This window comes from Podarcis liolepis, assembly GCF_965112155.1.
Source record: "Podarcis liolepis genome assembly, chromosome: 13".
In the NCBI taxonomy this organism is placed as follows: domain Eukaryota; kingdom Metazoa; phylum Chordata; class Lepidosauria; order Squamata; family Lacertidae; genus Podarcis; species Podarcis liolepis.
In genome coordinates this window covers 18629149-18643508 of record NC_139573.1, presented here as the reverse complement: position 1 = coordinate 18643508, position 14360 = coordinate 18629149, and the positions used below count along the sequence as shown (strand labels likewise).

Genomic DNA, 14360 nt, shown 5'->3' with positions numbered 1-14360 from the left:
TTAGGGTTAGGGGGCGCAAATCCACGGGTTAGGGGGTGCAAATTACTTGCCTTGCCCCGGGTGCTGACAACCCACGCTACGCCACTGGATAGATGGCATCAGTTATTTATATTTGTTTGTGGGAAAGTTATATTTCATTGCATCAAGTAATTGTTACTCAACAGTTTGCAGGTAAAATTTCCTCATCACTTTATTTGTTGCCAAAAACCCGGTTTAGGGGGAAGCAGAATTGTTTGCACGACAACTCCCAATCAACTTTAACTGCCTAACTTGAATTAGTTGGTATGTGAATGAAGCCTACATGAAAATATTGGTAGCCTGGAAGGAGCCATTGCGTCATCAGGAAACAATAAAATAGTCTGGACCTACAAGAAGGAAACATTTAATTAACAATTCCAAGGAGCTTTGCTGAATGGGAACATCATCGGAGGATCTTGGTCATGGGGAAGGCCATTTCTGGATAATATATATTATGTGTGGAACTTCTGTTCAGCTTCGGCTTCCAGATAATTGCAGAAATGCAGGGCCTTAGCAGCGCTAGAGGACCTCAGCAGCCCATGGAAGCAACCCCAGTTGCCCTGTGGAAATAGCAATCTCCTACCTCACATAGATGCTTTCAGGCTGATTGACCCAACAGAGGTTAAAGAAAGTTCTTTAGAACGATAATAGGAATCTGAGCACAAAATCTGAAAAGTGCTTCACAGGGAACGTGCAGAAGCTGTGTTTCTTTGCATTACAAATATGCAACATAGAGTGCTATTGTAAAGGTGGCGGTGATGAATAGATTGGCTTTAATAGAGTTGCACCAAAAAAACACACACCAATGCCCACTGTGAGGTTTTCAGTACCGCTGAATAGAAATCTACAAGGAGATTGCCCAGGAAATACATTGAAATTCTTCTCTCCGAAGGAGGCATGCGAGGTTATTTGTATATCATAGCAGCAGCTTTAAAGGTTCTTTCTCCCCACTTCAGGTTTAGCGGGAGGCAAGATATCAAGGTGAGGAGACAGGAGGTTTCATAGCAAATTTCATCAGAGTACTTGGATACCCTGAAGATTAACCTGGGGAGAAAGGAATTATGTTAAAACAACTTCCACGCCATACATGTCTCTCCCCCCCCCCAAGAAAAATCCTGAATGCTGTAGTTGGTTAAGGGTGCTGGGAATTGTAGCTCTGTGAAGGGTAATCTACAGTTCCCAGGATTCTTTGAGGGCAGCCAAGTGCTTTAAAATATATGGATGTGATTATTGTGGTGACTTTTAAAAAATCACTTCCCCTGTTTCAAGTGTTTGAAGTATGAGTTACCATTGCTTATGTCGCCAAAGAGGGAGGCGGCAGCAGGCTCATATGGAGTCAGACTGCTGGTGCATTTAGCTTGGTTTGGGGCAGCCGGTGTGCAGGGGTGGACTTTGGTAATCTTTAGTAATATGGCGCCTTGGGTGAGGCCAGATTTGGCTCCCCCAAATGGATCTTCTCAGTTATGGATCCTCTCAATTTTGTGCCACCTCGGCTTGCTGCCCTGTGCGGGTGAACCACCCACACTGCTCTAAATTTGGCGCATCTTCGGAGATGTAGAACTACAACTCCCATCAGCCCCAGCCAAAATGGCCAATGGTCAGGAGTGTTGGAAGCTGTAGTCAACGAACATTGGAAGGCACCATGATAGCAGCAAGGGTAAAATCAGACAGGGGGTCTTCCCCAGGCCTAGCTAGAGATGGAGAGGATTTAACTTCCAGAGACCTTCTGCAGGCAAGGTATGCAGTATCCAGATTTACATATAAGCTAAACAAGCTATAGCTTAGGGCCCTACTCTCTTGGGCACCCCTCAAAAAATTAAAGGGGGAAAAGCTGGATGTACATTTCCAAAAATATAAGATTAAAAAAACCAGATAAAATAAAACCCACATACAGCAACAGTGTTTTGTGTTGTGCAGGCTCCTATGATGTCAGTAATGGGCCCCGCCTGCTAGCCTGCTCCCTAAAATATCACTGCTTTACTCATTTCTATATATAGGGTGCCTACATTCTGCATGGCCTGGTTGCATGGCAACATGTGCAAATGGCTTTAGATACCTATTAGGTCCATAAATTACCATACAGCATATATTCAACACAAAAGAACAGTGACAATTTGTCGTTAACAAAGGACAGCTGGACATATAAAGGGCCCCATTACCTTCAGTAGCTGAGGGCCTCATCAAACCTAAATCCGGCCCGGGGTATGCCCCCTCAGCCCTTCCCATGCAGTTTAAAAGGCCGTGAAAGTTTTGAGGGTGCTTCCCTTCCCACAGACTTTTCTAAATGGCACCTCTGCTACCCTGGATCTATTTGTGAGCTGAAGCCGTCAGCCATCACACCCTGCATGCTTGGAGAAGGTGATGCAACATATGTGTAACGAATTAGTACAGAGCCAGGCCTGTGTACAAGAACGGGTGGAGGAGGGGGGTGGCAGTCATGTGGATAGTTGGGGGGGGAGCCGCTTTTAGCCATGATTTATGCTTCCCGTACCCCCTCCTGGGGTGGCAATGTCTCCAACCACCTGGCCTCTGGGATGCGAAAGAAGTGTCAAAGTGTAAAATCTAATAAACATGTGAGGGGCGGATCAGCCTCTCCAACTTGCACATCGTAGGGCTAGGAGAATTGAATTTCTTATTTCAGTATAACCCCCCACCCCAGCTTTAACTAAGTTTGCTTTAAGGGCTGTGCTGTTGATGTGTCAATCTCTAAAGCAGGATGGGTCCCAAAAACGCCCCGATTAATTTTTTGGCTTCGTTTACATAACTGCACTGGCTTAAAACATAGCAAGGTTGTGGTTTTTTTCTCAGTTTGAACTGGAGCTGGTTAATTATTTTAATAATATTTTTTATTATTTATACCACGCCCATTTGTCTGGGTTTCCCCAGCTACTCTGGGAGGCTTATACCATATCTGAAAACATCAAGCATTAAAAACTTCCTGATAGAGGGCTGCCTTTAGATGTCTTCTAAAAGTCGTGTAATTCTTTATCTCCTTGACATCTGAAGGGTGGGCATTCCACAGGGAAGGTGCCACTACCGAGAAGGCCCTCTGCCTGGTTTAGTGTGGGGAACACCTCAGAATGCAGTACTTCATAAGAAATTATTGGATAGATGTGGATTGTGGCTAAAGTTGTGTGACTTAGGGAAAGGAGATAGATAATTCCCTTTCTCCCCACATACAAGAAGATATGGGGTGAGGGCAGCAGCAGCGAAAGTAATTTTTATCTTGCACGGTGATAGAGTTTGAGCCATCTCTTACATCTTCCCCCAAACCCTTTGGGAAGGGCCTGTTTCTCCCAGTCTGTGGGCAGAAGTGCCCCACGCAGGGACTAAGATCTCTTTCACAGCCAGAACTTGAAAGGAAATTAATTCATTCCCAAGGAGGAAAAAAGGGAGCTATAGTGTAAGGGAGCATGAGATAAAGCAGCTTCAAATGCCAACGTCCCTTGAATCAACACTACTAACAGAAATAGATATCTGCTTGCTGGTGGTGGGATGGAGATCTTTTAAATGAGTTATTTTCTAAGAGAGAGAAATTATAGGGGTTCGTGTCAAACGAGGATCTGCCATGAAAATTACAAGTTGACCTTAGGGCAGTCACTCTCACTCTCTGTTGCAGATGAATCCACCTCACAGGCTTGCTGTGATTATAAAATTGAGGAGTGTGCACGCATATATATATATATATATATATATATATATATATATATATATATGCTTTCGTAGATTTTCACGGGTACAGGAATGCAGGTTTTGGTGTCCTCGGGTGTCTTCCCGTGTAAAAGTTGGGGTGTCTAGGCGACGTTTCGACGAGGTCTCACTCGTCATCTTCAGGCTGGTGCTTTCGGCTTCTTGTTACTGGAACAGAGCTTGTTACTGGAACAGAGCTCTGTTCCAGTAACAAGAAGCCGAAAGCACCAGCCTGAAGATGACGAGTGAGACCTCGTCGAAACGTCGCCTAGACACCCCAACTTTTACACGGGAAGACACCCGAGGACACCAAAACCTGCATATATATATATATATATATATACACACACACACACACACACACTGTATTTTTTGCTCTATAAGACTCACTTTTTCCCTCCTAAAAAGTAAGGGGAAATGTGTGTGCGTCTTATGGAGCGAATGCAGGATGTGCAGCTATCCCAGAAGCCAGAACAGCAAGAGGGACTGCTGCTTTCATTGCGTAGCGACCCCTCTTGCTATTCTGGCTTCTGAGATTCAGAATGTTTTTTTTCTTGTTTTCCTCCTCCAAAACTAGGTGCATCTTGTGGTCTGGTGCGTCTTATAGAGCGAAAAATACGGTATATATGCCTCCTTGAAGGAAAGTTGAACTATAAAGTTGGAGCCTTTTTAAAAGTGGTGCCCTCTCCCTTACCTGTTGTTTCAGGTTTGCATGAACTTTCATGGTTACAGAGTGGTGTGCAAATAGCGCTCTGTACATGCTCAGTGTCCCTTTCATCCTTATTATTGCATCATGTGTCTCCAGACTGAGCCTTTGCAAAAGAGTTTCATGTTTGGAACACTACCTTTGAAAACAGCTTTGGGGGCTAAATTCTTGGGAGCGGTTGCTTGAATGACTGCCCTGGAGCAGCGCTCCGGCCTCTTGAGTTAAAACCAAACAAGGAAGGCTTTCAAAAATATATGTGCCCAGATCAGCTTTTATCTGGGTGGTTTCCAGGAGATGCCAGAAATGCTCCTTTGGTAGCTGGTTGCATTTGTATCGAGCCCAGACAGGCTGCACCCGTTTGGTTGTGTGAATTGAGTTGTGTGAATTGGGCTTCAGCAGATATCAGATAGTACCTAATGCTTCCCATTCCCTCATCCCACAGAAATTTGAGTTCCCTTGTTTTTCAGAAACTTGGGGGGTTAGTTGGCAACGCTGCACCCTCACACCCCTCCCTAAAACAACAGCTTTTCTTTTGTGTTTGACAAATGATTTATTGACGTTCCAGATGTTTTCAAAAGCCCTTTTTTCCAATTTGTCAAAATAGCCTTTGCTACTGGAAGGAGCGGGGTGCAGGAGAAGGAGCTGTTATAATAATAATAATAATAATAATAATAATAATAATAATAATAATAATAGAAATAATAAATTGGTTCCTCCCCTCTCTTTAGTTACTGTGTCAGTTTTCCAACCATAATGATAGAGCCGCCAGCATCCGCCCACACCCCAGACTCGGCTTTTAAGTGTTTTTTTTCCCCTTCCCTGCCCCTCCATGGCAGGTGTGAAGACAGAACGGTTGTCAGTGGGGATGTTTAGAGTTTCAGAGAGGGGCGTAAAATCGAATTTGGGACGTTTCGCCCTTTGCAGTGGAAAGGGAGAGGGGTGGCTTTTATGCGGAGCATTTGAAGCATGCAAAAAAGAACAGAACAGCAGTTGTACTGGTTGAGACTAATGGGGAATACCTGTGATTCATTCCTTTAAAAAGAGGGGGAATCATTCCAGTAGCAGCAGCAGCAGCAACAGCACACAACACAGCTTGAAAACCACACTCCCTGACACACACACACCCCAGCCAAAGAGTGGAAGCAGGTTGTGTTTCCTGCCAGGCAACGGAAATGCCCTCTGCACATGCTCAGAGTATTTCGCCTCTGGTTCTTTCTTTCTTTCTTTCTTTCTTTCTTTCTTTCTTTCTTTCTTTCTTTCTTTCTTTCTTCTCCTCCTGCTTCCATTTAGCTTGCGAGCACCGGGGGGGGGGGGGAGTGATTGCTTTTTCATGTCGTTTGCTGGTTGGAGTGTTGGGTTAGGACCCAGGACACCAGAATGTAAAAATCCCCATTCAGTCATGAAGCTCAAAGGGGGACTTTGGGCCAGTTGGTGTCTCTCGGCCTAACATACCTCGCAGAGTTGTTGTGATGATGAAATAGAGAGCAGAACCAGGTGACCACCTTGAGCTCAAGGCAAGGCCTGCATGATGCTACAAAACTGCCGAAGCTGAGTGGGTCTCTGGGGCTAGTCAGTGCCTGTCTGGGAAACGCCATCTTAAGTTCCCTCATGGAAGAGGAGCAAGGCAGAAAAGGAACAAATGAGAAGTTGTTCAATACAAAGTAAATCAGCTCCTGCCGGCCAGTGTTTCATGGCCATTAAACTAGTAGAGGAAGATCATCTCTGTGTCCCTTTGCTGGGAGACGTGCACTGTAAGGTCTTGTTGTATGTGCTGTGCAGGAAGGAGGGCGAGCCGCACTCGGGGCTGATGAGAAGCAAATAACTGATTGATTCGATTTACTATATTCCTGTGCTGCTTTTCATTCACATGACTCGCAAAGCGGTTCGTAAACAATAAATAACAATGGCATAATAGAACATCACAACACAAATTGTGTTCAATAATGAACAAATCATCAGTAAAGCAATTAAAATTTATATAAAAAAGAAACTATTAACGGAGCAACTAAAAAAACAAGCTAAACAGCACACTTCTACTTTCTTTGGTGTATCTTATACAGCTCTATTATCACAAGCACCAACTAGCGATGCCAATTGGAACTGCGATTATTTTTCAACTCAGACCTCACATATTACATTTACACTTTGGGGCTTCTTGTGGTGGCTCTCCGCTTGTGAAAGTATTTTTGATTGAGATGCTTCTGTCGGTTTTTTTTAGCATGTAAAGACTTGTCCGTTTGCTCAGGCATTTGTGGAGCATCAAGAGCATTTACTGACTGAGAGTATGGCAGCTTTTGTAATCTTGTGTTTCTTGCCGCTGCTCTAATTGTGATGTGGGTTAATAGTTTTGATTGCTTTTAGCTGACTTTGTATCCTTGTGTATTGTCACCTATGCGTTGTATGCTACTGGAATCTATTAGGGGCCAAGAAATCTGCCTTGTACTGAATCAGGCTGCTTCCAGACAACCCGTTTATCGAGCATTTATCCTAATTTTTATTTTATTTTTTGCAAGGAGATTAGATGGCATTGGCTATTTAATGAGCATTCATCCTGATTTCTTTGTAAGGAAGTTAGATGAAGTTACATTGTTACTTTGTCGTGGATGCTTTAGCTGGGATTGAACCTGTGACTATTTGCATACAAAGTACAAATGCAACCACACTGAGCCACAGCCGTGATGAAAGTTGAGCTGGAGATATGCCAAATAAATAAATAAATAAAATTCGGCTGGATGACTGCCGAGCGCTTGCTTTTAAATGTGACTAAATACGGTTTGATTATATTCGTATTTAATCCAATTAAATCACTGCAGACGGATTAGGTGTTATTTATGTTCTGGCTGTTCTGAATATCTCTCTCTCTGTGTGTCTTTCTCACACACAGAGACAAACACACACACTGGTGTACTTTAGGGTCCCCTTGTCACCCCATTTCTGGTTAGAGCCTGGTCATCCAATTTCAGGAAAGTTATTGCAGAACAGACTCCTACTCATTACTCTCTTGGGGTTTTGTTTTTTTAAAAAAAAATATCCACGTGGATGGCTAGTTCCAACATATGTCAGACCCCTAGACCTCCATGGGAGAAATTACAAAAGCAATCCTTGCAGAAGAGGGGAAGATTATGGGGATGGGGGTCCAACCGTGCCTGGGAACAAGGAACTGCCTGCCCGTCAGTGAGAAGGAGACAGGAGAGACCTCCCTGGTGGCTGAGGAATGCTCCGCAATCAAAGCCCCCCAGGCAATTAGTGATTAGTGTGTGTGAGGGGGGAGAAATCAGAGACAAGACAGAGGCATCACTTTCCTCTCTTCCAAGGATTATCCCCTATCAAGGGAGAAGAAACAGGAGATCAGGCTTCTAGGGTCGCCAGACCTCCATCAGCGCCTCAGCCCATCCCATAATTGACTGTCTCACTTGAGTCTCAAACCTTATTCAGGACTGTCATAAAATAAAATAAAAACACACCCCAAAGCAGTCAATCACAGATTTCACAGTTTGTGGTTTATAGTGTCTTCTCTAATCCCCACACACTGCGTGTTTTTACAAAAATGACACACTAAAAGTGCATTTAGTATCTCCTAAAGGCGTTTGGTTAGACGAGGATAAGCGTGTTCTTCCAGGGGTCCAGTTTGGGAATCAGGAAAGTTCATTAACTCTGGATTTTGGCCAGGTATTGCCCATCAAATGACCTGTTAGATATTGCTCTAGTTTAGGATTTGGGATTTTTGCCTTACAGTCTTGCTCTTTCCGGATTCCATCCTAGCTCTGTTCCAGCCCTCCAGACCATCATCCTGACCTGCCAAGTTTTGCCCTGGCTCCTGCTGGCTCCACTCCCTAACCAATCAGCTTCTGCCTTTGTTCCGGGGGGGGGGGACATGTGTCCTACTGTTTGGCCTCCTGTTTGAAAGGTTGAAGAACCCCCAGAAAGGCGAGCAGGAGGGGTCTTGAAGTTGCCCATTAACGGTTAGCAGCACCAGGGCAGCAAACTGAGAAGGCACAGAGGTCACTAGGTCACAATCTCTCTCACTATGCTGTATTTTATTTCTATTTAAATGATGCCTGTTATTTCTAACTTTGCATCTGTACCCATGCAAATTTTGTGCAAACCTGTCAGCTCTTGGGGTGGGTACATTTTCTCATTTTTTGGCTATGCATTCAATGGTAACCCTGCCAGCTTCCTACAAGCCCTGCCCTCTGACCAGCCAGCTGTTGCCCTGTTTCTTCCTCTGACCTCTTTTGCAGGTTGTTTCCAGCTGGCATGGTTATATGGTCAGCATCTCTAAATTAAAAAGTTGGCAGCTTCTTTTTGCATGTACGAATGGCTGCAAAATGCGGTATAAGGTAAAGGTAAAGGTACCCCTGCCCGTACAGGCCAGTCATGTCCGACTCTAGGGTTGTGCGCCCATCTCACTTAAGAGGCCGGGGGGCCAGCGCTGTCCGGAGACACTTCCGGGTCACGTGGCCAGCGTGACGAAGCTGCTCTGGCAAGCCAGCACCAGCGCAGCACACGGAAACGCCGTTTACCTTCCCGCTATAAAGCAGTACCTATTTATCTACTTGCACTTAGGGGTGCTTTCGAACTGCTAGGTGGGCAGGAGCTGGGACCGAAAGACAGGAGCTCACCCCGCCGCGGGGATTCGAACCACCGACCATACGATTGGCAAGTCCTAGGCACTGAGGTTTTACCCACAGCGCCACCCGCGTCCCCAAAATGCGGTATGGACACATGTAAAGAAGAGATCTCCTTTACAAATCATATGAGTGAAACCTTGGCTCGTTTTCCCATAGGAGCAGATGTTCTCTGCCTGGAAAGCATTATTAGTCTTCCCTTGGCCTGGATTGCCAGGAATGGGGAACCTGTGGCCCTCCAAGATGTTGTTTGGACTCCAGCACCCATCATCAGGCCCAGCCAGCACGGTTAATGGTCAGGAATGGTGGAAGATGTAGTCCAACAACATCTGGAGGGCCGTACTGAGCAAGTTAGGAAGCACTAGATAGAGTTACAATGATATCATCTGTGAGTTAGGTGTGGGTGGATCTGGAACCCCTAAGATATATCTTCACTGGGTCTTTGGGTACAAGTTATAATGTCACAGCTGGAGATTTAAGTATTGGCAGTGATATGTGGATGGTGCATGTCAAAACTTGTAGAATGAATGTGTTTTGTGTGTTGCTTGCCTTTATTATTATTTTTAAACACACACACACACACGATGACAAATAATGAACAATGACAGCCAGACAGAATCTGGTTCACATTAAATCAACAATAGGATTGCCAACTTTTCTTTTTTTAAAGTAATGTTTATTAAAAGTTTAAAAATTACAAAAAGAAGAAAAAGAGTTAAACAAAGCAAAGCAATACAATACAATACATAAAAAACAAAACAAAAATACAACAAAACCACAAAGAAACAAAACAAAAACATTTAAAAACACATCCAACCTTTCCATGTCTTTACCTTTCATATACTTGTTTCATCGACCTCCTCACACCTCCCTTTTTTGTATTCTATTTCAATTAACTATTTCAGCAAGTCCTTTCCATCTTTCTCAATTTTCGTTCTAAAATTTAACTTAAAACACCCTAACCTTAAATTTTCCACTTTGGTCGATTAACAATCTATTTTTACTTAATTCTTTATAACATTTCTGCTAAAGCCATATAACTTCGTTCCAGCATCCTTCTAACATTCATTAATTTTACAATATTTCTGTAAATATACTTTAAATTTTTTCCAATCTTCTTCCACCGACTCTTCTCCCTGGTCTCAGATTCTACCAGTCATTTCCGCCAGTTCCATGTAGTCCATCAGCTTCATCTGCCATTCTTCCCTGGTGGGTAGATCTTGTGCCTTCCAGTGCTTTGCGATAATTATTCTTGCTGCTGTTGTGGCATACATGAAAAAAGTTCTATCCTTCTTTGGCACCAATTGGCCGACCATGCCCAGGAGAAAGGCCTTTGGTTTCTCCAGAAAGGTATATTTAAATACCTTTTTCATTTCATTATAGATCATCTCCCAGAATGCCTTAATCTTTGGGCATGTCCACCAAAGATGAAAGAATGTACCTTCAGTTTCATTACATTTCCAACATTTATTTTCGGGCAAATGGTAAATTTTTGCAAGCTTGACTGGTGTTATGTACCACCTGTAAATCATTTTCATTAAATTCTCTTTTAAGGCACTACATGCCGTAAACTTCATACCAGTGGTCCATAACTGTTCCCAGTCCGCCATCATAATATTATGTCCAACATCTTGTGCCCATTTAATCATAGCAGTTTTCACCGTTTCATCTTGAGTATTCCATTTCAACAGCAAGTTATAGGATTGCCAACTTTTCAACCAGTGGCCATAGCTCTGCCTTTTAACACCTGATGGATTCACAGGCATTACAGGGCATAATGTTTCTCCATGTTGATTTCTTGAGATAAAGCATAAGAATAAGCCAGCCAAGACCCCCTATGTTGCGAGCACAAAAATCTGGGCTTATGCCTATCGGAGCGTCGCTACCCTGCTACTGCCTCTGGAGCACCGACTTCTTTCAGCATGTTCACTGCTAAATATATGAATAAGTCTTGAATATAACCAGGCACATCCATGCTGTGGTTTGGACTTTATACTTGTTGCCTCAAGCTTGAATCATTCTCTGTTTGATACACCAGCGAAAAAATCCCCTACTTTGGGAAATTCTCTGAAGTCACATTAGTTGGTGTTACCTTGAATATATTGTATGCCACTAAATTAGTAGCTATATAAAGTGTTGTAATCAAATTGTTAGCCTGTCGTGTTGCTTTTAGGTTGCCATAAGAATAAGCCAGGCAGCATTTCCTTCTGGTTATTTGGCAACCCTAAGGATCAATAAGGAACACAGAGAAAATTGAATATCTCACCTATCCTAACCCACAGATGAGGACTCCTCGATCCCTAGGTTTGATTGTTGCTAAGAGAAGCCTGCTGCTGCCCCATAGAGCGGGGACAAACTTTTCTCCATTTCCTCTCACCCTCCATACTTTTTTCCTGCCCTGAAGTGCAATAGTTGTGGCCTCCTTGGGGAACTAACATGTTTACTCAACCCCCAGCTGTGCTGGCACGCAGGGAAAATTGAGAATTTTGGCTTATCATAATCCCACAAATTAGCACTCCTTGAGCAGTCATTTATTTTTGGACGCACACCGCTCTCAAGTTATACCCTCCTCTCTCTCTACACCCACACCCACACACTAATAACCAGATGCAACCCCTCATTGCTTATTACCTCCTCCCTTTATTTCTCTCCCCCCCCCCCCAGCCCTTGGGACCGGGTTAATTCCCATTCGTGCCTCTACTGTGAAAAGGGGGTTTAAAGCTAGTTTCTCATGCTCATTAAATTCTCATCTATTTGGCTCTTTGGGCCTAGTTTCTAGATTGAAGCGGGTCGTTGAGATATATGTGTGTGTGAATTATTGTTCCATGAATGATCACAGAGCAAAGAACAGGTGCAGCGACAACTTGCAGGGTGTGTGTGTGTGTGCACACAAATTCACCTCCCTACTAGTGATTACCAAGGAGTGGCCACCCGCAGGGGCATCCTATTTTGGGGCTTCTACAAATACCCTGTTTATTTAGCAGTATCATACCGCTTTAAGCAGTTCTGGCTTCCCCCAAAGAATTGTGGGAAGTTTGTTAAGGGGGCTGAAGAGTTCTCAGGAGACCACAGATCCCTCAACTGACAGAGTAGTTTAACAGTCCTCTTCGCTGGGAATTCTGGGAACCGTAGCTCGATGGGTGACATTTTCCCAGTGGCAAAATATTGTACAGTGGTAACTCAGGTTACATACGCTTCAGGTTACATACGCTTCAGGTTACAGACCCCGCTAACCCAGAAATAGTGCTTCAGGTTAAGAACTTTGCTTCAGGATGAGAACAGAAATCGTGCTCCAGCGGCGCGGCAGCAGCAGGAGGCCCCATTAGCTAAAGTGGTGCTTCAGGTTAAGTACAGTTTCAGGTTAAAGACGGACCTCCGGAATGAATTAAGTACTTAACCTGAGGTACCACTGTACTTTGAACACTAGGAGAATGTGGCATTTTGCAAGAGGAGTGAGATCTTGAGGGGGAAACCTTTAGATTGCATTGCAGCAGAACAACAGCCTCACATTTATTGCATTTTACATGTACAGTAGTAGTCCTTAAGAGGACGAGGGAGAAAAAGTGGGGAAAGGATGGAATTGGGCCCCCTGTGGGCATCCTTTTCATGGTGAATTAGCACTCATGATGGTATTGGGTGGTCATACACAATACCACTTTCAAAACTGTTTGCACCTGCATACGTTTTGGGGCAGACATACTGCTCTATTTCCAATCCATGCATGTCCCATAGCTTCCTGCTGAAATCCTGCAGCTAATCATACCAGAAATGTTCCAGTCATTCCTGCCTCTTGCTTTTGTTGTGCTATTGTGCATGGGCTTAGCCAGGGGGGCAGATACGCCCCCCCAAAAAAAATCAACAAAATACATACCGGTAGCAAACTGAGGTTCTGCCCCCTCCAACATAACAATTGTGACCTTTTCTTCTTCCCTGATTGTCAACAGCAGTTCAACTACAACCATTATCTCCCTCCTTCTTTTCCAGGTGATGTATAGTTAGCTTTCGACACTTGGCTCATTCCCCTCCTGCCCCCCTAGAGATGCTTCACTTCCCATGGGGCTTTGCAGTTTTCCTCCCCTTCCTCCTGGGCCTGGCGTCGGACCCTCGCGATCCCTGCTACGATGCCAACCATCACCCGCACTACTGCCTCCCTGAACTCTCTGAAGTGGCCTCGGGGCGCCTGGTGGAAGCATCCAGCACGTGCGGGAACCCTCCCGAACGACTGTGCACCTTCCGGGACTCCGCCGACCCAGCCTCGAAATTCTGCCAGCGCTGCAAAGAAAACGCCCACTTGCCAGAGTTCCTCACCGACGCCGAGGGCAGCGCCACTTGCTGGTGGTCCCAGCCGGCGGCTAACGCCACACTGACTTTGGCTCTAGGGCGCCGGGTGGAAGTTCTCTACGTGGCTCTGCGGTTCTGCTCCCCGCGGCCAGAATCCCTTGCAATTTACAAGTCGATGGACTACGGGCGCACCTGGGTGCCCTTCCAGTTCTTCTCCACCCACTGCCGGCGGCGTTACCATTTGCCACCAACCACCGCCATCCCGAAGGCCATGGAGCACGAGGCGGCTTGTGTCGAAGCCCAAACGGCCCCCAAGCCTCTGACTGGGGGGCTGGTGGCCTTTATGCCCCTGGCAGGCCGTCCCTCTGCCAGGATGTTTGAGTACAGCCCCGTGCTCCAGGACTGGGTCACAGCCACCGACCTCCGCGTGTCGTTCGACCGCATGCACCCGACACGGACGCTGGGGTTGCGGAGGAAGGAGGCGTCCTACGGAGTGGCCGAGCTGCAGGTTGGGGCCCGGTGCAAATGCAACGGACACGCCTCGCGGTGCGCAGCCGGCCGGGACGGAGGGGCGCCCCAGTGCGAGTGCCGCCACAACACAGCCGGGCTGGAGTGCGACACCTGCAAAGCCTTCTACTGGGACAGGCCCTGGCAGCGGGCAACCCCCAAAGACGCACATGAGTGTGTGGGTGAGGCAGAGGGAGAGGCTGAGCGTGCAAGGCCGAGAGTTACTGTGTGTCCACAGCCGGGCGGGGCTGCTCATTTAGAGCAAATCCACATTTCCTTTCGTGACACATTCTAGGCACAAGTCCGGGTTTTCCTGGTCCGTGTCTGAGTGGGTTTCCTCTCCAGAGCTGTGGCTTAACAATCAATCCCTCTTCACAGGGAACTCTGGGAATTGTAGGCCTGTGAGGCCAATAGGGGTCTCTGAACAGCCCTTAAGCAGCTACAGCTCCCATAATTCTTTGGGGGTAGCCATGGCTGTGGCATCACAGCATTTTAAATTTACGGTGTGATTGTGGCCCAAGTTTCCTTGG

At 45.6% G+C, this 14360-nt stretch overlaps 1 protein-coding gene across 4 annotated transcripts in view; it reads left to right on the top strand.

Moving 5' to 3' along the window:
• The window catches only part of LOC310692287 (netrin-1-like), a 42421-nt gene that overhangs the window by 18388 nt on the left and 9673 nt on the right, over positions 1-14360 (top strand). For all 4 annotated transcript variants that reach the window (XM_083472979.1, XM_083472981.1, XM_083472978.1 and 1 more), the window contains one exon: positions 13027-14012. In XM_083472979.1, the coding sequence (XP_083329105.1) occupies positions 13082-14012 (931 nt within the window). In that variant the 5' untranslated portion in view covers positions 13027-13081. The remainder of the gene's footprint in view (positions 1-13026; positions 14013-14360) is intronic.